Here is a 20,918-nt window from a genome sequence, read left to right on the forward strand (position 1 = left end):
CAGCACCCAAATCCCCACACTGATGCTGTTCTTTCCCACCACGGGGCTTTTCCAGAGCTCTTCCTTCTGCTGTGAGTGCTTCCCCTGCTTCCCCACCCCACCCCTCATTGCATGACTGATTCTCACCGTTCAGGTCTTTGCATAACTGTCTCCTCTTCACAGAACACGTTTTTAACTTCGCTACCTGAATGTTCCCTAAATGCGCCTTTCCCCCCATGGCGCTTGCCCCATTTGATAATTAATAAATTTATGCATTTGCTTGCTTATTGTTTGTAAGGTGCCTAAGGGCAGCGGCCACGTCAGGTTTTCTTCACTGATGTGTACCCAACACCTGGTGTAGAGCATAGCGTGAGTGTGTGGGTCTCAGTTTACACACTTGGGGTGCAGGAAACATTACAACATTTTCAACACAAACTTTTATTTCAAGTCCCCATCCCGTGGGGTTGGCAGGACTCACTGACCGCCTCCTCCTGGCCCCCCACCTTGGGGTGTGGGGGAACCTCCTTCTTTGCTGATGGGGGAAGGCAAAGAGTAGCTCCTCTACCTCCCTCCTCGCCCCCAGCTCCTGGCCAAGACACTTCGGGTCTTGCCAACCTTTTCTTTTTCTTCCTCTTCAAACTTTCCTAGGTTTCCCAAGACTTTGGCTCTGAATGAACAAAAGGCAGAAAGGCTCACTGGCTTTCTGTCTCACCCATTTCCCCCAAATAATGAAATCTAAAGCAGGCTAGTTGTCTGGGGAAGGAGAGCGAAAGGACCTAGACTCATGTCAAAATGGCACCCCAGCGCAAATGACTCCGCACCTCTGGAGCTGAAAGGTGGACTCTGTAGGGTGAGAGCCCAAAGCTGGATCAGGTTTTCTGAGGGACATATGGACTACTACAAGATAAACCACTGCAGAGTAACAACAATAGTAAATAAGAAGAATGACATTTATTGAGCACCTATTCTGTGCCAAGCATTGAACTGGCATTTATATATAGCATCTCTTAACTCCAGAGTCTGGGCTTTTTATCAAAGCCATGTTGCTTCTCTAGTGAAAAAAAAAAGGTCTTGTTCACCATGAGGCTTGGGTTTCCCTGGTGGCTGAGACGGTAAAGAATCTGCCTCCAATGCAGGAGACCTGGTTTCGATCCCTGGGTTGGGAAGATCCCCTGAAGGGAATGGTTACCCACTTCAATATTCTTGCCTGGAGAATTCCATGGACAGAGGAGCCTGGCGGGCTATAGTCCATGGGGTTCCAAAGAGTCAGACATGACTGAGTGACTCACATACACATACATAATGAGGCCAGTCAACAGCATTCAGCACTGGGTGGTCTGTTCTGGCAAGCAAGGAGGAGATGCTATTGGCAAGAGGGAATTCCAGGCCAGTCTCAGTGACAGCGTGGAGCTACCTGAACCCACACTTTACCGTCTTCCAGAAACTCTTCATCCTGCCAAGTTAGGGTTATAAATGCGAAGATTGGTCCACTGGCCAAGGACTGTCAGGACCTACCTGGTGGAGGTAGATTTTGCAAAACATCTTTGTCTTCTCTGAGCTGATGTGGTTGGTAGCTTCAGTTTGGCTGCAAGACACATTGCCCGTTGAGATGTCAGCCCATTTTCACTCATTTCCTGTGTGTTACATTTCATCATTTTTCAAACTGCAAGTTACCTGAGGGCTTTTGTGTCTCTGCTTTGTAGTAGTATTGAGGCTAGTTTAACGTTTATCAAGCCCTATGTGTCAGGTACTGGTCTAAGAGCTTCACACAGAGGAGTTCATGTCATCCTCTTAACAACCCTGTTCTTTTTTTTGTTGTTGTTTGTAACTTAAAAAATGTTTTTGGCTGTGCTGAGTCTTCGTTGCTGTGCAGGCTTTTCTCTAGTTGCAGTGAATGGGGCTATTCTCTAGCTGCGGTGCGCAGGCTTCTCATAGCGGTGGCTTCTTTGTTGCAGAGCATGGGCTCTGTGGTGCTCCGGCTTCAGTAGTTGCAGCACGTGGGCTCCGTAGTTGTGGCTCTTGGGCTCTAGAGCACAGGCTCAGGAGTTGTGGTGCATGGGTTTAGTTGCTCTGTTGCCTGTGGGATCTTCCTGTACCAGGCATCAAACCTGTCTCTCCTGCACTGACAGGCAGATTCTTTACCACTGAGCCACCAGGGAAGCCCATCAATCCTGTTCTAATTGCCATTTTGCAGATGAGAAATCTGAGGCCCATAGAGGGTAAATAACTTGCTCCAGGTCATGCAATTACCAGTGACTGGTCTATGAACTGGCGCTGCTTGATCCCTCCCCTGTATGGCTTCTGGTAGCAAAGATGTGGTCTCCTTAAAAAACTCGTCTGGGAAGTGAGTGGTATATTTCAGTTTGTTCTCCAGGCATGGAAGGTTTATTTATTTATTTGTATATTTTTGCTATATAAATTTGTGTATTTGTATATTTCTACAAAATATATTTTGTATACAAAATTATTGTATACAAATTTGTATGCAAAATCTGTATATTTATTTGTATATAAATTTATTTATAAATATAAAAAATGTATTTGTCTCCACTGGGTCTTTAACAGCTATGGGAAGGCACCAAGGTGTGGTGGTGGGGGGGCAGGGGGCACTGTAGTGTATGCGGATAAACATTATACATGGAGCCACAAGCCCTCGGGTTCAATTCCTGGCCATGCTGGCTAGGAGCCTTTGACCTTAGGCAAGTCACTCGCGCTTCCTGAGCCTCACTTTTCTCGCCTGTCAAATGGATTAAGATGCTCTACCTTAGAGGGTTGTTGTGAGTGCATGAGAATATGAATATTAAAGTGGTTTGTACCTAAATTTAGGGTGATGAAATGATCATGGTTGCTAACTTTACGTTTTTTTTTGTTGTTGTTATTGTTGGCTGCGCCGTGGGGCCCATAGGATCTCATTTCCCTGACTAGGGATTGAACCTGGGCCACAGCAATGAAAGCCCAGAATCTTAATCACTATGCTAACCAGGAATTCCCATTATCTTAAAAAAATTGTTTTTTATTAAAAAAAAAATTGGTCTGAAACAGCTGGGGCCATTGGCATTTTGTTCTCCACCCCAGAAGGAGCGATGAGTATGGGTGTCCAAAGACCCTCTAAGGGGAGATTTCACTCCATCTCACTCCCTAGGGGCTAGGGGATAGAGGAAGGGGCTTGCAGAGCTGGAGACCAAAGCTTCTGACTGGGGGCAGAGTGGGGAACTCCCCAACTGGGAAGAGGATGGGAGTCTGAGGGCCCTAGGAAGATGAGACCTGTGCTCAGGCTAATCCCTTGGGATGATGGAGCCTCAGAGGGATGCCTTAAGGCATCAATATCCAGGGACCAGGTTGTCAAAACCCTCCCTAAGCTGTCTCAGTATTAAAGTACTGCCATCTGACTTTACAGGCTAGAAAATGGAGCCTGAGACCCCGAGAGAACCAGGTGTCAGAGGGTCCTGGGAAATGTTCCCAAGGTGGGGGACTCCCAGGTTCCTATGTACCTCTGAGCAAGGGTAGGCTCCACCAAAGCACAGAAGGTAGAGACTTGGAACTGAGTTACCTGGCTCAGAGGGATAAGGGACTGGGTCACGTATTAGCATGCTGGGGCTGCCCTAACAAAGTTCCATGAACAAAATGGCTTAAACAACAGAAATCTGTTGTCTCACAGCTCTGGAGGCTGAAAGTCTGAGATCAAGACACCAGCAGGGCTGTGTTCCCTCTGAAGGCCCAGGGGAAGGATCTATTCCCGGCTTCTGGTCATTCCTGGGCTGGTGGGAGCATAACTCCAAACTTCACATGGCATTCTCCTGAGTGTGTTTGTGTCCACATTTCCCCTTTTTATAAGGACACCATTCAATACTCTGGTCACCTGATCCCAAGAGCCATTGGAAAAAAACCTGGTGCTGGGAAAGAAAGATTGAAGGCAGGAGGAGAAGAGCGTGGTGTAGGATGAGGCGGTTGGATAGCATCACTGACTCGATGGACATGAGTTTGAGCAAGCTTTGGGAGACAGTGAAGTACAGGGAAGCCTGACGTGCTGCAGCCACATGGTCACAGAGTCAGACACAACTCAGCAACGGAACAACTTTCATATTAGAAAAGGAGCCCACCCTCTCCCAGCATAACTTCATTTCCAAATAAGGTCATCTTTTACTCCTTGGAAGGAAAGTTATGACCAATCTAGATAGCATATTCAAAAGCAGAGACATTACTTTGCCAACAAAGGTTCGTCTAGTCAAGGCTATGGTTTTTCCAGTAGTCATGTATGGATGTGAGAGTTGGACTGTGAAGAAAGCTGAGCGCTGAAGAATTGATGCTTTTGAACTGTGGTGTTGGAGAAGACTCTTGAGAGTCCCTTGGACTGCAAGGAGATCCAACTAGTCCATCCTAAAGGAGATCAGTCCTGGGTGTTCATTGGAAGGACTGATGCTGAGGCTGAAACTCCAATACTTTGGCCACCTCATGCGAAGAGTTGACTCATTGGAAAAGACTCTGATGCTGGGAGGGATTGGGGACAGCAGGAGAAGGGGATAACAGAGGATGAGATCGTTGAATGGCATCACCGACTCGATGAACATAAGTTTGAGTGAACTCCAGGAGTTGGTGATGGACGGGGAGGCCTGGCATGCTGCAGTCCATGGGGTCGAAAAGAGTCAGACATGACTGAGTGACTGAACTGAACTGAACTGGAGGTACTGCGGATTAAGATTTCAACCTATGAATTGGTGGTGTGTGTGTGTGTGTGTGTGTGGTGGGCAGGGGAGGGTGCACAATTCAACCTGTAACAGATGGGTCTCACACCCTGAGTTTCGGGGCATAGTTCACACACTCTACTTAAACCCAGCTGACTCTCACATGGGCATCTTGGTTCACTCTTTCCACACCCTATGAGCCTGGAAGGCTGACCACCTCTCCTTTGCTGAAAGAGGTTGGGAGTAGTAACGGGCGGCAGCCGGGACATACATTGAAGATGCCCTGTCAGCAACCTGCTTCCCGGCTGTGACCATGGCAGGGTCACAGCCTCCCTGACTCTCAGCTGTGATGAGGTCAAGAGGAGGATGGAGAGGGCCCAGACTGGACAAAGTGCTCAGCTGATTCTAGCTGCCTTCCCCTCTCCCTGCTGTCGACTCTGAATGTAGAAAATCTTCCTTCAGGTTGAGTGGAGACCCAGCTGAGGGCAGGGCTGTGTGGGTGTGTCAGTTGCTCGGTTGTGTCCCACTCTTTTGCGACCCCATGGACTGTAGCCCACCAGGCTCCTCTGTCCATGGGATTCTCCAGGCAAGAATACTGGAGTGGATAGTCATTCCCTTCTCCAGGGGATCTTCCCCACCAGGGATTGAACCCAGGTCACCTGCATTGCAGGTAGATTCTTTACCATCTGAGCCAGAAGGCAGGGCTGGGAGAGGGTAAATTACAAGTCCAAGGTCACAGGGTTAAACCTCTTCTCCCACCCGGAGCCCATCACGCCCAGCACCCTGTACTCCGCCCGCGATGTTGGTTTCCCTCTCCTGGGTCTGGCCAGTGCCACTCTCCCCTGCCCATCAGCTCCATCCTGGGTTCTCCCTGCCACATCCTCCTAAGTTCTCCTAAGGATTCAGGGACGCGTCTTCATCAGCTGTACAGCGAGGGGAAGTTAGGGACATGGCAATGTGCTAAGTGCCATTTCATCCAGACCCCAAGGGTCAAATTGGGATCCAGTGTCGCCTTCCAGAGACTTTGCCCTTGGGAAAGGAGAAGTGACTACTTCAGGGAGTTGGGGGGGGGGGGGAGGGGGGCGGAGGTTGAGGAAACTGAGCCAGAGAATCTTAGAGCTGGAGAGAACTTTGGAACGTCCTGATTACAGGCCCTTCTGGCTACGATGGAGAAACCAAGGCCCAGGGAGGGGAGGTAACTGCCAAGGTCAAATGTTGGGCGGTGCCCGGCAGCAGGAGCCAGGCATCTGGGGCTATGTCGGGACCGGAGGGACAGGTGGTGCAAGCTCCCCCAGGTCTGCGAGCTCAGTTCTCACGGTCGGAGGGGCTGGCGTCTGCGGAGGGGTCGCCTCCAGAACTCTTGCGGGGAGGGCAGGCTAAAAGCAAGGTTGATGCGTGAATCTGGGGATTGTGGGAGTGGAGGGCGGCGCACCCGCCCGGGGCAACGAGTGGGGCACGGGAGAAGGGGCTGGTGGAAAGGTGGGGTCCTGCGGGGGCCGGTGCGTGGGAGCCGAGCTGGCCGGGGCGGGGTGAGTCACCGCCCGCCCGCTCCCATTGTGCGGCCCAGCAGCGGCGGCGGAGCTGCGGAGCCGAGCGCGAGGAGGTGGAGCCGCGGGCTGCGGGCTCCGGCGCCTGCGTCCGCCCGACTCCCCGCGGCCGCGGGCGCCCCCCGGCCGTCCGACCCTGCGTGGCGACAGGCCCCGGAGCCCGCGCGGGAGGGAGATGGGGCGCGGCGGCCGGCCCAGGCCTCGCACTCTCCGGAGCCCCGAGGTACCGCAGGGCGGGGCGGGGCGCGGCGCGCCCGGCCCGGGGGTTGTCCGGGGTTCGGCGGGGCCTGGATGGGCGCTGGGGAGGCCGGGGGGATCCGGCTCTGGAGAGAGTGAGGGGGCGGCGGCGCGAGACTCCTGACCCCGCCCTCCTTCCCCAGGGCTCCCCATTAGGTTCGCGCAGCGCCCCCTTCTTCTCACCCGGGTCACGGGTCCCTCAGTGAGTCCGAGCCTCCCAAGCTGCTTCTCCGGACATGGCCAACGGAGTGATCCCGCCACCCGGGGGCGCCTCCCCCCTACCCCAGGTGACTGATGCTCGCGGGGGTGGGAGAAGAGGAGGGGGAGGGACCGCAGGAAGAGGCGGGGGTGTCCTCTGGTCGATTCTGTGACCACCCCGCTCCCGATCCAGGGATGGAGCTGGGCAGGGATATGGAGAAGGAGGGGGGTCTTTTGGTATTTTTCTGATCTGTTGACTCCTCTGGTCCCAAGCCCTGAGAGCCTGGGAAGTTGACCCCAGTCTGGGCCTCAGGGAGTAGAAGATGGGGTCTGCTGGTCTCCCCCACCTCCACCTGGGGCTTGGAGTTGGGGTAGGTGTGTCAAGTTCATGGATCGAGGGTCCTTAGGAGAGGCTGCTGGGTCTGCAGGTCCGGGTGCCCTTGGAGGAGCCACCTCTGAGTCCAGACATGGAGGAGGATGATGACTTGGGCAAGACCTTGGCTGTGAGCAGGTTTGGGGACCTCATCAGCAAGCCCCCGGCCTGGGACCCCGAGAAGCCCAGCCGCAGCTACAGCGAGCGGGACTTTGAGTGTGGGTAGCCCGGGGACCCCTAGTGTGGCCGCCCTCACCACCATCACCTTCATTTGCCACCATCACCGTGCTCACCACTGGCTGGGTCACCCAGGGCCATCTTATGCTGGACGCTGCGCTGGGCCACCACGCCGTGTTAAGTCATCCTGCCTCACTCACCCATCACCTGTCTGCCTGCCAGGGGAGCTGGGCCCCAGACACAGGGGAGATGTAGGGAGATGGGCCGGAGGCCGCTCTTGGTGACCTTCATCTTCCTCAAGGCTCTGTCCTTCCTCTGGCCCTGCCCTTTCCTCTCGGCCACCTCTCCTCCCCTCTTTGTTTCGGCTGACTCCACCTTTACCTTCCTTGCTGTATCCTGGCCTCTCATACCCCCATCTTCCCCTCTCCATCACTCCATCCCCCCCTCTACCAGGCCTTACCCATGACAGGCTGTGGATACAGGTGTTGGGGGGAGCCTGACTCTGGAGGAAGGACCAGGGTGCCCTTCTTTGTGGCCTTGAGCTAGAATAATAAGGTGTGTGCCCCTAGGGTGGTGAGGGGCCCCCTTCTGCTGTGGGGGCCCCAACCGGCTCTCCTGCACCCCCAGTTCACCGACACACATCCCACCACACCCACCACCCGCTCTCGGCGCGCCTGCCTCCACCCCACAAGCTGCGGCGACTGCCCCCCACCTCTGCTCGGCAGACCAGGAGGAAGAGGAAGAAGGAGAAAACCTCTGCTCCCCCCTCCGAGGGGACTCCTCCCATCCAGGAGGAGGGGGCAGCCGGAGTGGACGAGGAGGAGGAGGAAGAGGAAGAAGAGGGGGAATCTGAGGCTGAACCTGCAGAGCCCCCACCCCCAGGGTCCCCAACAAAAGCAAAGGTAGGGACCCCTGAAGTGGGGCTGGCTGCTCAGGGAGGGGCGCGGAGAGGAGGGGAGGCTTGGCAGTTGGGGGTTGGGGCTGAGTCGGGGCACGGACCCAAGGCACACACGGTTTATCCACAGTTCTCCATCGGAAGTGACGAGGATGACAGTCCCAGCCTCTCCGGGAGGGCTGCCTTCACCAAGCCCCTGCCCTCGGTGGGCCCGAGCTCGGACAAGAGCCCCCAGCACTCTGTCAGGTACCGGCCCCTGGCCCAGCCCAGCGCAGGTCCCAGGCTCCTTCCTGAACCCCAGAGAAGAAGCTGGGAGGAGACGAGAGAAGCGGGCAGAGGAGGCAGGCAGGGCGTACCCCTTCTCTGCACGAAGGACCAGGAGGGTTGGCAGGGACAGTCTTCCAGGAGAGAGAGGGTGTCTGGGTGGAGAGGAGAATGGGACAAAGAGGACCTGGGGACCTGTGTGATAGGCTTAGGAAGGTGGAGATAAGCTTTTTCTCTGCCCAGGAGAAGCCTGTGTTTAGTCCCCAGGGGGGCCAGTCCAGCCCTGTCCCAAGCTGGGGGAGGGCAGGGGAACCCCCTCACCTGGCCCATCTCCATCGAGCTTCCCTGCCAAGTTCAAGGCTGCCGTGTTGCCTCCTCAGCTCTCCTAGTCCCCGGGCCCGCGTCTCCCGAATCACCGGAGAGAAGGGCCGACCGTGGAGCCCGTCGGCCAGCTATGACCTGAGGGAGCGGCTGTGCCCAGGCAGTGCCCTGGGCGGCCCGGGCAGCCCAGAGCAGCAGGTGCCCACTGACGAGGCAGAGGCCCAGATGCTGGGCTCTGCGGACCTGGACGATATGAAGAGTGAGTGACACACACTCCCAGGGGTGCCCAGCCTGTGAGAGACCTTGGAGAAGCTTGGTGCGCTCCCCTACCCAGGGCTGAGCCCCCTCTGCAGTATCCCTGCCTGCTGGAATGTGGCCAGTGACAGGGAGCTCACTACCTCACCAGACTATGCCTCGGGTGCCAGAGCTGAGATTTCCCCTGATGACACCCCTAGCCTTCCGTCCTGGTTGTGTCCTCTGAGTCACCCCTGGAATGAGGCAACCCCCACATGATGTTTAGAGACATCCTTGTACCCCCTCTCCCGAGGCTCCTCTCCTTGGGGCAAACTCTTGTTAACCCCCTCACCCCGAACCAGACCCCTGAGTCTGGGCCACTCATCTTGTGTCGGGGCCCCCTTGCTCCCACCACACCACCCTCAACTGGGCCTGGCTGTGATCTCGGCACATTCCTTCCATCTTATCAGTGCCCTGGTTTCTGTGCCACCTGTCATCACCCATGGGGCACTGTGCCCAGGCCAGGGGCATCACCGACCCCTCCCTCCTCCCCCTTGGAACCACAGTGTGTCGGGGTAGGGGGAGGAGTTGGAGGGAGGGCTTTGAGCTCAATACGTCATGGAAAGTTGCCAGGGCCTGAGGACAGGGACAGGAACAATCCGATGGCAGCAGAAGCAGCAGCAGGAGCAGCGGTGGCAGCGGGATGGGGGGGCCAGGGGGAGGGCGTGTTTACAGACCCAGCGTGGGGGCTGGGAGCATCGGGGAGCAGGCTTGGGGAGCTGGGGAGTCAGGGTTGGGAGGCCTGGCCACTTGCAGCTCTGGTCGGACCAAGACCACCGCTGTCCAAGCTCCTATCTCTCCGGAGAGCCAGGGCTCTGGGAAGGAGCAGGGGCTGCAGACTCAGCCATCTAGGGGATGACGAGCCCACTGGAGGAGGTCACAGAGCCCAAGGGGGCATCGAGCCCTGGGGCCGGGGACACTGAGGGCCAGGTCCCTGGGAGGGCTCCAGCCCCCAGCCCTCAAGACTCGCTGACCTCAGAGGACTTAGAGATGTTTGTGCTGGACTTTGAGGACTATGACCTGTGGGAATCCATCAGGGGCCAGCTGAGCCCCATGGCGGGGGAACTGGCTTGTGAGTAACTGGGCTGCTGGCCTTGTCCCGGCTCCGGGCCTGGAAGGGGTGCGTGGGGAGAGAGGGACGGAAGCTCTGCCTGACTGTACCCACGCGGGGGACGTGGGTGCCAGGGGGCACAGGCAAAGTGCTGAGGGTGCAGAGCCTGGGGACTTACGGTGGGTCCTGGCTCTACAGATTGAGAGGCAGTGGTCATGGCAGGGGCTGTGGACCAGGGTGGGTGGGGGTCTGCCTTTTTCCTGTGGCTTAGCCAGCGTCCCCTCTGTGACTTTGGACTAGTCCTGTCCCCTTTCTGAGCCTCAGTCTCCTCATGTACGAAATGCGGCCCCCCACCCCGGACAATGTGGTTTTGTTGGCATAGCCCCTGGGTGACTGTGGCGCCCCCCCACCCCCCGTCCCCCAAGTAGACTGGCTGGGTGGAGCAGGGGGAGCTGGCCATGACCCCCGGGCGGCCCTGAGCTGGTGCCCTGGGATGGCAGAGCCCACCTTCTCCGCAGGTCACCGGCTGGAGGACAACCCCGGCATGCGGCGGCACCTGGTCAAGAAGCCGTCTCGGACGCAGAGTGGGAGGGGCAGCGCCAGCGGCCTGGCCCCCATCTTGCGCAGAAAGAAGAAGCAGCAGCAGCTGGACCGGCGGCCCCATGAGGTACCTGACCCTGCAGGGATGGGCCTTTCGGTTCCTCTCGCCTCTCTTCCCACCTTCTCCCTCCCTCCCTGCCTGCCTGGCCCATCACCCACATCCCCAGGACGGCCAGGCCCACCTGGCGGCCCCCCAGGCCCTCACCCTGGGCACCCCACCCCAGGTGTTTGTGGAGCTGAACGAGCTGATGCTGGATCGCAGCCAGGAGCCCCACTGGCGGGAGACGGCCCGCTGGATCAAGTTTGAGGAGGATGTGGAGGAAGAGACGGAGCGCTGGGGGAAGCCCCACGTGGCCTCGCTCTCCTTCCGAAGCCTGCTGGAACTCAGGAGGACCATAGCCCATGGTAGGGGCGCTGCAGAGCTCGGCCGGTGCCAGGCTGCCCAGCTCCTGGGACGATGCCCTGGGGCCAGGCGAGGCCTGGCTGCCCCTCGGGAATGTGGGGTCCGCACAGCCGTATTCTGAGGGCCGGGGCTGTGCCTGGGGACCTGGTTCTATACCTGGTGCACAGTAGGTGTCTGTCCAGGCAGAAAGCCAACAGATGACCCCTTTCTGGGCAAGGAGGGGCCGTGCCCTCACCCCGTGCTCTCTTTTCCCATCCCATGTGGAACTGTGTATCTGCCTGGGCACATGGGATGCTATGCTCACCCAGCATACTTGCCTGCCCTTGGGGGAGCAAGGCCACTGAGGGGGGGGGGCGGTGTGTGTGTCTATATCTAATGGGAATGAGATCCCTTCCCTGTCTGTTCTCCCAGGGGCTGCCCTTCTCGACCTGGAGCAGACCACTCTGCCAGGCATCGCACACCTCGTGGTAGAGACTATGATCGTGTCTGACCAGATCCGGCCGGAGGACAGAGCCAGTGTCCTTCGCACTCTGCTGCTGAAACACAGGTGCCAGGCTGGAGCGCCAGGGAGAGGGGATGGCCTTCAGGTTCAGTTGCCTTCCAGGAGTGCAGACTCTCTCGAATGGCTCTTTCCAGTCTGCTTGAATACCTCAAGTGACAGAGAGCTCATTCCTTAACCCATTAGAAAGTATCAACCATTAGAAAGTTCCTTCTTACACTGAGGCAGAGAGAATGGAGGCCCCAACCCTCCATATCTAATTTCCCCATGACCTCAGGCCACCAAGGGCCTCTCCTGCTCACCTGCCTGCCCCCTCTGCCCTCTCTCCAGCCATCCCAATGATGACAAGGACAGTGGCTTCTTTCCCCGAAATGCGTCCAGCTCCAGTGTGAACTCGGTCCTAGGAAATCACCACCCAACCCCCAGCCACGGCCCTGACGGCGCAGTGCCCACCATGGCCGATGACCTGGGGGAGCCAGCTCCACTCTGGCCTCACGACCCTGAGGCCAAGGAGGTCAGTTGCTTTGCTCTGACCTGGGCTGGGAAACAGCAAGGGTTTCATTGAGTGGATCAGGATGGTTGGATGCTTGGTGCCAAGCTAGGCATGGAGAAACAGGAGGTTTAAGTGGGATCATGGGGCAGGGCCAGGGGAGCCACTTAAATAAAGCTGCGGTGGTGGTGGGACTTGGAGGAGGGGTCCAGATCCTGGGCTGGTCTCCTCCTGATGTGGGGCACATCACCAGGAGCCCCCACCTTGGCTGGGTTGGGGGTGGTGCAGGGAGAAAGCAAGACCCAGATCCAGGGGTTGGAGGCAGAGCCCAGGCCTGGAGCGAGGGATGGGAGGGCCTGCCACGGCCTCCGGTCTGGGTCCCAGCCCTATTCCAGTTCTGCGTCCTCAGAAGCCCCTGCACATGCCCGGGGGAGATGGTCACCGGGGGAAAAGCCTGAAGCTGCTGGAGAAGATCCCTGAAGATGCTGAGGCTACTGTTGTGCTCGTGGGTAAGGAGGGCTGGGCGCTGGGGATAGGGGTTATAGGGCGTGGATGCCTCCACCACAGTCTGCTTGTCTTGACTTTGGCCTGCAGGCTGTCTCTTCCATTCTAGCCAGGCCCTCAGCCTGCCCCTTCTCTTCCTCTCAGCCCATCTTGCCCCAGCCTTTTCTTCCCTAATCCTCTGTCTGCTTCCTGTTCAGTTTTCTGCTATCTTGGCCTGCTGCCAGTCCATATAGCACCTTTGTGAGAATTAGACAAAGGCACCTCTTCCTTAATACCCTTGATTTCCACCTGTTGGTAAATTATAATAAATATACAAGCATATAAACAGATAGGGCTTCTTTAGATTGGAGTTCCTTTATGCAGTGTGCAACCTGCTCAACAAGTACATGATGGCCCCAAATATCCCCTGCAGGGCCTGCCTTGACCATTCCCCCTTGCCCAGCACCCTGCGCCTTGCTCTCCTTCCAGGCTGTGTGCCCTTCTTGGAGCAGCCAGCGGCCGCCTTTGTGCGCCTGAACGAGGCTGTACTCTTGGAGTCTGTGCTTGAGGTCCCTGTGCCAGTTCGCTTCCTCTTCGTGATGCTGGGGCCGAGCCACACCAGCACCGACTATCATGAGCTTGGGCGCTCCATTGCCACCCTCATGTCTGACAAGGTGGGTCTTGTTCCCTGGAGCCCTGTTTGTCCCTTTCACTGCCCCCCAGTGGTACCCACGGATGCAGGGATGCTACGCCCCCGCTGGGTGGAGGCAGTACTCTGGAGTGGTGGAAGAAAGGGAGCCTTGGGCTGAGGCACAGGGAGGTGGATGCAGGAGAGAAGCCCAGACTCTGAAGCTTTGGATGTGACAGGAGACTTGAAAGGGAGGCAGGATCCTCCAGGGCTTGGACAGGAGGGCCCTCTAGCCAGGGATGGTGTTCGAAATACTGACCAGCAGGCTGTGGGCACTCTCCAATCAGAATGGAGGTTGGATTGGTAAGGCCATGCCGGGCATCACTGTTGCATTGTGGAAAAGTCTGGAGACTCTCCCAGGAGGATAGAGAATGCTCCTCCGGGTGAGGAGTGGTATTCAGGGCCGTGGCTCCCTGCCAGAAAGGACCTGAGTCAGAGCTCTGACCAGCATCCTGGACCTGTGTGTGTGGCTGAACATCCCCCTCTTGCCTCTGGCTCTGTGATGGCCCAACACCTCCTCCCTGAAGGCCCCCCTCCCTGGGCCGTGGGCTGAGGCCCTGCCTCTCCTGCCTCCAGCTGTTCCACGAGGCTGCCTATCAGGCAGACGACCGGCAGGACCTCCTGAGCGCCATCAGTGAGTTCCTGGATGGCAGCATCGTGATCCCCCCGTCCGAGGTGGAGGGCCGAGACCTGCTGCGCTCCGTGGCTGCCTTCCAGCGCGAGCTTCTCAGAAAGCGCCGGGAGCGTGAGCAGACGAAACCCGAGCTGACCACCCAGGGCGGCTACGTGGCCCCCGGGAAAGGTCTGACCCTATGGGGCCCGGGGCCCCCTGCACCCATGTCTCCCTGGCCCCATCTGACTCCTGAGTCCCGCACTCTGGCTTCCAATCCCTGACCCATGTCTCTGCCCTGGGACTTGGGCTGGGAAGGATGCGGCCCAGGGCCTGCTCCCAGCACAAAGTTCCAGCAGCCCCTGTGTTCCCCCAGAACTGTCGATGGAACTGGGGGGCTCTGAGGCCACCCCTGATGATGACCCCCTGCTGCGGACTGGCTCGGTGTTTGGGGGGCTTGTCCGGGACGTGAAGCGCCGGTACCCGCACTACCCCAGCGACCTGCGGGACGCCCTGCACTCCCAGTGCGTGGCCGCCGTGCTTTTCATCTACTTCGCTGCCCTCAGCCCCGCCATCACCTTCGGGGGGCTGCTAGGTGAGGGGCAGGAGGAGAGGTGAGGGGACTCAGTGTCACCTGCAGCATTCCTGGGCCAGGGGGTCCCATGGTCACTTCTAGGATGCCTGTAATGTGAGAGGGAGTGGGGCATCCGGTCACCACCCTGGGGGGCTGGTGCTGACGGTGCTGCTGGTAGCCCTGTCTACCACTCTGGGGGGCACTGCTCTGTATTTCCTGGGTCCCCAGGTTAGGGGAGGGCTTCCCTGGTGGCTCAGATGGTAGAGAATCTGCCTGCAATGGGGGAGACCTGGGTTTGATCCCTGGGTTGGGAAGATTCCCCTGGAGGAGGGCATGGCAGCCCACTCCAATATTCTCGCCTGGAAAAATCCCTATGGACAGAGGAGCCTTGCGGGCTACAGTCCATGGGGTCGCAAAGAGTCGGTCATGACTGAGCGACTCAGCACAACACAGCACAGGTTAGGGGAAGCTAGTTGAGAAAGGGGGGCCAGGTGGAAGGAGCTGGGCAACAGCCATCCCACTGACCTCCACTCGCTCCAGGGGAGAAGACGGAGGGGCTGATGGGTGTGTCTGAGCTGATCGTGTCCACGGCTGTGCTTGGCGTCCTCTTTTCTCTGCTGGGGGCCCAGCCGCTGCTCGTGGTCGGCTTCTCTGGGCCACTGCTCGTCTTCGAAGAAGCCTTCTTCAAGGTGACTGTCACCCAGTCCCTCCCCAGGGGCCACCTGCTCTACCTCGCACCCCTGGCCCAGGTGATGGGCCTCCGGGGTGGCTCCCTCCACTCCCTCGGGGTTCACCTGTCCCGCCTGTCCCGTGGGGCCCTGACAGCCCGGGTAAGTGCCTCTCTCTGCTGATCTCTAGTTCTGCCGGGCCCAGGACTTAGAGTATCTCACGGGCCGTGTGTGGGTTGGCCTCTGGCTGGTGGTCTTCGTCCTTGCCCTAGTGGCCGCGGAAGGCAGCTTCCTGGTCCGCTACATCTCACCTTTCACCCAGGAGATCTTCGCCTTCCTCATCTCACTCATTTTCATCTATGAGACCTTCCACAAGCTCTACAAGGTGGCAGCCCCCAGAGGTCTTGGGGGTGGGTTTACGTGGGGGCTGGGCAGCGCCCTGGGTAGGGTGTGGAGCACTGGAGGGGGAGGGGACAAGGAGGAAGGGGGCTGTGGGCCCGGGGCAGTGAGGATGCTCTCAGCCAGATCTGAGCTGAAATGCAGGAGTCAAAGCCAGAGGTTTAAAGTCTGGGATTCGCCTGCACCGGTATGGGAAGAAAGGGGAAGAAAGCACCCTGTCAGTGCTTCTGGGCTGGGGGTCCTTGGGTCATTGTGTGTAGGGGAGCGGCATGGATGTGTGTGAGATGGAGCTGGATGTCCTGTGTTACATTGCCTGGTCAGGGGTGGGAGGGAGGGGCCCAGGGAGGGGCCCGCCCTCGTCCTTGCCCTCACAGGTGTGTACTGATGCTGTGAAGTCAGGCTCACCTGCCCAGGTGAGCACTGGGGCAACCTTGTAATTCACCCAGGTGTTCACGGAGCACCCACTGCTGCCATTCTACCCCCCTGAGGGAGCCCTGGAGGCGGAGCTGGACCTGAATGCGAGTGCCCTGCCCCCCACCGAGGGGCCGCCGGGCCCCAGGAACCAGCCTAACACCGCTCTGCTGTCCCTCATCCTCATGCTGGGGACCTTCCTCATTGCCTTCTTCCTGCGAAAGTTCAGAAACAGCCGCTTCCTGGGCGGCAAGGTGCGTGGTTGGCAGGAGTAGGGCCTGTAGAGTCCCCGTGGGCGTCCCTCCATTCCTGCTGGCACCATCGGGCTCCGCTCTGGAGAGGAGAGGCTCCTCCCTTCTCCTGGTCATGGGAGAACACAGCCAAGTCCGTGTAGCCCCCTGCCCCTGTCTGAAGTCCTCAGAGAAGTGTGACCAGGAGACTAATGCCCTCCTGGGTTGGGTGGGCACCTGTGGGGTTTAAAGGGACAGGTCAGGAGACTTCTGGCTCCTGCTCAGGTTTCCCTGGTAGCTCAGCTGGTAAAGAATCCTCCCGCAGTTCAGGAGATCCGAGTTCTATCCCTGGGTTGGGAGGATCCCCTGGAGAAGGGAATGGCAACCCACTCCAGTATTCTTGCCTGGAGAATCCCACGGACAGAGGAGCCTGCTGGGCTATAATCCACGGGGTCGCAAAGAGACATGACGGAGTGAATAATGCTGCTACTACTGCAGGCTCAAGAAGGGTCTGGGTAATAAACCCCCATGTCAGTCTCCTGACTCTCCCCTCATCCCCCTCGGACTCCCTTCCCCTGACTGGTCCTTCTCAAGGCTCGCCGCATCATCGGGGACTTCGGCATCCCCATCTCCATTCTGGTGATGGTCCTGGTGGATTACTCCATCACAGACACCTACACACAGGTGAGTGAGCCCCGACACCGTCTGGCAGCTGGTTCTCATCCCCAAGGCCTTGAGAGGGTGGCTATAACAGGTCCCCACTGCCCCAGCAGCCAGTCAGGGCTGGAACCCAGCTTCCCTAGTGGAGCTGCTACATGCTGGTGCCGCACAGGGGTGGGTGGGGGGTTTCAGAAGCAGCTGCAGAGGACAGCAGGGGGTCTGGGGCTGTGTGTGACCCTAGTCAAGACTCTTGGGAGAACCGGTGTGGGACTGGGGGCAGAAAGACAGATGCCCCCAGAGCAGGTCTCCTGACAGCTCCTCTGGGGCTCAGGGAGAAGGTGGATCATTTCCTCATTCACTGCCAGACCCTTGGAGGGACAATGACTTTGGAGGATTACAGAACTAATTTTCCCCAAAGCTGTTCACACCCCAATTCCCTGGAGCCCTGGTGCTGGGGACACAGAGCCGGGCAGGAACAGCTGCTATGTGGAGTCACTGGCGTCCCTGAACCCGGTCTTCCTTCTGGCCGTGCAGAAGCTGACGGTGCCCACGGGGCTCTCGGTGACCTCCCCCAGCAAGCGCACGTGGTTCATCCCGCCCCTGGGCAGCGCGCGTCCGTTCCCGCCCTGGATGATGGTGGCGGCCGCCGTGCCCGCGCTCCTGGTCCTCATCCTGATCTTCATGGAGACACAGATCACCGCGTGAGGGGACTGGGCGGGCCCCGGGCGGAGGAGGTGGGAGAGGAGTGGGGTTGGGGGACTGGCAGCCCCCGGGGGACGGTCCCTGGACCTGGGCACGGTGTCCCCGTGGTGCTCTGAGAGGGTATCTGTCGCCACCACCGCTTGCAGGGTGGCACTTGACAGTCCTCAGAACACCCTGGCAGCAGCATGCTCTCTCAGTCTGTGATCCTCACATGTGTCTCATTTTGGTTAAACCACAATGACGTGGTGAGAGTTGGCATCTGGCTTTTGTGGTATTTGAGTATCCACAGTATTGGGAATTTGCCTCAAACTTGCTTAAATGTGAGAACTTCAGTTTGAGAGCTTGGAAGAGAAAGCTGGCAGGTCCTGGCGGACAGCCTCTGCTCTGCATGTCCTCTGCCCACTTCTGGTCCCTGCTGGGTGTGCCCACCCACCCCTCACCCCTGCTCTCCCCCAGGCTCATCGTTAGCCAGAAGGCACGGAGGCTGCTCAAAGGCTCTGGCTTCCACCTGGACCTGCTTCTGATCGGCTCCCTGGGTGGGCTCTGTGGCTTGTTTGGGTTGCCCTGGCTCACAGCCGCCACCGTCCGCTCGGTGACCCACGTGAATGCGCTGACTGTTATGCGCACTGCCATTGCGCCCGGCGACAAGCCCCAGATCCAGGAAGTGCGGGAGCAGCGGGTCACTGGAGTGCTCATCGCCAGCCTTGTAGGTGAGAGCTCCCACCTTGTAAAGCTCCGGTCCCCACCCCACAGACTTGCCTTCTGGAACCTGAAATCCTTTCTCCATCCCCGACTTGACCCAGATCTCTTCTGAGTTTCCAAACGCATCATAAATAGCCCTGGCTCTGACCCCATACCTGTTCCTTGACACTCCACGTGCTTTTTGCCTTGGTTCTCTGTCCTTGGTTCTCTGTCCGGCTCCATCTTCTCTAGATCTCAGTGACTGCACAGGCTCATCTGTCTCTGAAGGCGCTGTTGGAGGGGTCCTGTGGGTGTCTGTCTCCTCCTCCAGGCTTGTCCATCATCATGGAGGTGTCTATCTCCTCCTCCAGGCCTGTCCATCGTCATGGGGGCTGTGCTACGTCGGATCCCACTGGCCGTGCTCTTTGGGATTTTCCTGTACATGGGGGTCACATCGCTGTCTGGTATCCAGCTGTCCCAGCGTCTATTGCTCATCCTCATGCCGGCAAAACACCATCCTGAACAGCCCTACGTGACCAAGGTAGGGCTGGGAAGCATGGAGATGGGGAGATGGGGTGATGGGGGGACTCCGAGGGACCCCAGCGCTGGAGATGGACTTGATGACTGGAGGATAAGTTGGGACCTGCGGAGCTGAGTCCCTAAGGATGTGGTGAGACCCGACACCTGTTCCCCAGGTGAAGACCTGGCGGATGCACCTCTTTACGTGCATTCAGCTGGGCTGCATCGCACTGCTCTGGGTGGTCAAGTCCACGGCGGCCTCACTCGCCTTTCCCTTCGTGCTGCTGCTCACAGTGCCTCTGAGGCGTTGCCTTCTGCCCCGGCTCTTCCAGGACAGGGAGCTGCAGGCGGTAAGGGATGGTGCTTGGGTCTGTCTTAGGGGGCCTGGGTCCTGGATTCAGGGAGGCCTGGCTCCCAGTCTCTTCTGTTGTGTGACTGATCTTCTGAAATCTCAGTGGGGCTCCTGGGTTTCTGGTAGCTCAGCTGGTAAAGAATCTGCCTGCAATGCAGGAGACCCCTGTTGGATTCCTGGGTTGGGAAGGTCCCCTGGAGAAGGGATAGGCTACCCACTCCAGTATTCTTGGGCTTCCCAGGTGGCTCAGTTGGTTAAAAATCCACCTGCAATGCGGGAGACCTGGGTTCGATCCCTGGGCTGGGAAGATCCCCTGGAGGAGGGCATGGCAACCCATTCCCGTATTCTTGCCTGAGAATCCCCATGGACAGAGAAGCCTGGCAGGCTATAGTCCATGGAGTTGGAAAAAGTTGGACACGACTGAGTGACTAAGCACAGCACAATGGGGCTACTAATTGATTCTCCCGTATGAAATTGTGATGATTAAACACGAGTCCAGGTAAAGCAATGAGAAGGGTGGTTTGGTGTGAAGGAAGCAGAGGCTGTTGGAGACAGTTGTGAACAAAACACACAGCTAAGGGACGGGTGGGGTGGGTGGCGTTGAAATGCATCCTGAGCCCTGCTTCGGTCAGCTGGAGCAGGAGGCCTCACTCCCCAGGATCTAATGCCTGATGATCTGACGTGGAGCTGATGTAATAATAATAATAGAAATACTGTGCACAATACATGCAATGTGCTTGAATCACCCCGAAACCATCTCTACCCACCACCCCCATCCTTTCTGTGGAAAACCTGTCTTCTGTGAAACTGGCCCAGGCTGGGATCCTCTGAGCTAGAGGAAGGGACATCTTTTTGAAAACTGTCCATTCACACATGGTGTACAAAGGCACCCCAGGAGCTCGGAGCACCAAGAAAGTTTTTCAATGTGGTGGCTCCTATCATCATCATTAGGAGGCGTCACTAGAGGGTGACCTGAAGCTTTTGGCCAGAGGGAGGTGCTTCAGCCTGGGGCCATGGTCCCTAAAGGTCTGGGGCAGTGAGGGCTGCCATCCAGAGGAGGAGCTGATGAATGGGAGGCGGCAAGCCCACTTCCCCTGCCTTTCCCAACTTTCTACTCCCTTCTACAGCTGGACTCTGAAGATGCTGAACCAAACTTTGATGAAGATGGCCAGGACGAGTACAACGAACTTCATATGCCCGTGTGATCCTCCACCACGGCGCCGCTGGGAGACCCTGACACCTTAGTGATCAACACCTGGGCCCCAGTCAGAGCCCAACCCCAGGGCCAGCTGGCTGCTCATGACCCAGAGACGTGCCTGGAACCACTACCGTTGCCTCGACCAGAAGGACCCCCTGACTCTACCCTTGGCGCTGACCTCGTCTCACCCAGGTCCTTTCACAGACCAGACCGGCACAGGCTTTGAGCTCATTATAACCACACTCCTTGTCTTGTGTCTGCTTCACTTTCTTGTTCCCTCTCTGGTTTCTCGGGTCATGCTTACCATCTGGAATTGGAAGAATTCTGTTTTCAGGGTCATCAAAATCAGGGAGAGTTTTGAGGCAAGGACAGAATTCTTGGGGGAAATGGAGAGAATGGAGACCATAGAAGGTCAGAGATGGGCCTTATCACCCACCCCCAACCCCACCCCCTACTCCTCTGAAGTACAGTTCAGCTGCTGGAGGCTCAAGGTCTGGCTTAAGGTCATTTGCCATTAATGCAGCCCCAGTTTAGAAGGGGAGGGAGGGAGAGGGGAGAGAGAGCAGGTTGCTCTGCTTTAGCCTCTAGGGAAACCAGAGCGTCCCAATGACTGTGGAGCTACTGAGGGGAATGGAAAATGTTTTTCTTTTCGTCATCCTTGACATTCCGAAGAGCAGGGACAGTAGCTGCCCAGTCCCCTAGACGCCAGGGTGGAGCTGGATTTGGGGTCCCT

At 57.8% G+C, this 20,918-nt stretch overlaps 2 protein-coding genes across 8 annotated transcripts; one reads left to right on the forward strand and one right to left on the reverse strand.

The window, feature by feature from the left end:
* Window positions 1-5,763: 5,763 nt before the first annotated feature.
* On the forward strand, window positions 5,764-20,450 carry SLC4A3 (solute carrier family 4 member 3). Of its 7 annotated transcripts, none has more exons than XM_027514472.1 (23): window positions 5,764-5,856; window positions 6,589-6,732; window positions 7,072-7,234; window positions 7,821-8,095; window positions 8,219-8,334; window positions 8,733-8,932; window positions 10,537-10,685; window positions 10,843-11,023; window positions 11,433-11,568; window positions 11,851-12,034; window positions 12,420-12,519; window positions 12,983-13,167; window positions 13,758-13,983; window positions 14,168-14,386; window positions 14,906-15,054; window positions 15,224-15,418; window positions 15,879-16,097; window positions 16,668-16,757; window positions 17,268-17,434; window positions 17,892-18,145; window positions 18,488-18,657; window positions 18,812-18,985; window positions 20,115-20,441. In XM_027514472.1, the coding sequence occupies exons 2-23, from the start codon at window positions 6,682-6,684 to the stop codon at window positions 20,190-20,192; spliced, it is 3,681 nt and encodes a 1,226-aa protein (XP_027370273.1). In that variant the 5' UTR covers window positions 5,764-5,856; window positions 6,589-6,681; the 3' UTR covers window positions 20,193-20,441. The 7 variants fall into 7 exon arrangements, with proteins under 7 accessions (XP_027370273.1, XP_027370277.1, XP_027370283.1 ...); XM_027514476.1 differs by lacking the exon at window positions 5,764-5,856 and adding an exon at window positions 5,894-5,956; XM_027514467.1 differs by lacking the exon at window positions 5,764-5,856 and adding an exon at window positions 6,230-6,431 and having other exon boundaries at window positions 20,115-20,450.
* Window positions 6,038-6,598, reverse strand: LOC113900378 (translation initiation factor IF-2-like). The gene has a single exon (XM_027554107.1). The coding sequence runs from the start codon at window positions 6,596-6,598 to the stop codon at window positions 6,038-6,040; it is 561 nt and encodes a 186-aa protein (XP_027409908.1).
* Window positions 20,451-20,918: the final 468 nt, after the last annotated feature.

The sequence above is a fragment of the Bos indicus x Bos taurus genome, chromosome 2 (genome assembly GCF_003369695.1).
Source record: "Bos indicus x Bos taurus breed Angus x Brahman F1 hybrid chromosome 2, Bos_hybrid_MaternalHap_v2.0, whole genome shotgun sequence".
Taxonomy (NCBI): Eukaryota; Metazoa; Chordata; class Mammalia; order Artiodactyla; family Bovidae; genus Bos; species Bos indicus x Bos taurus.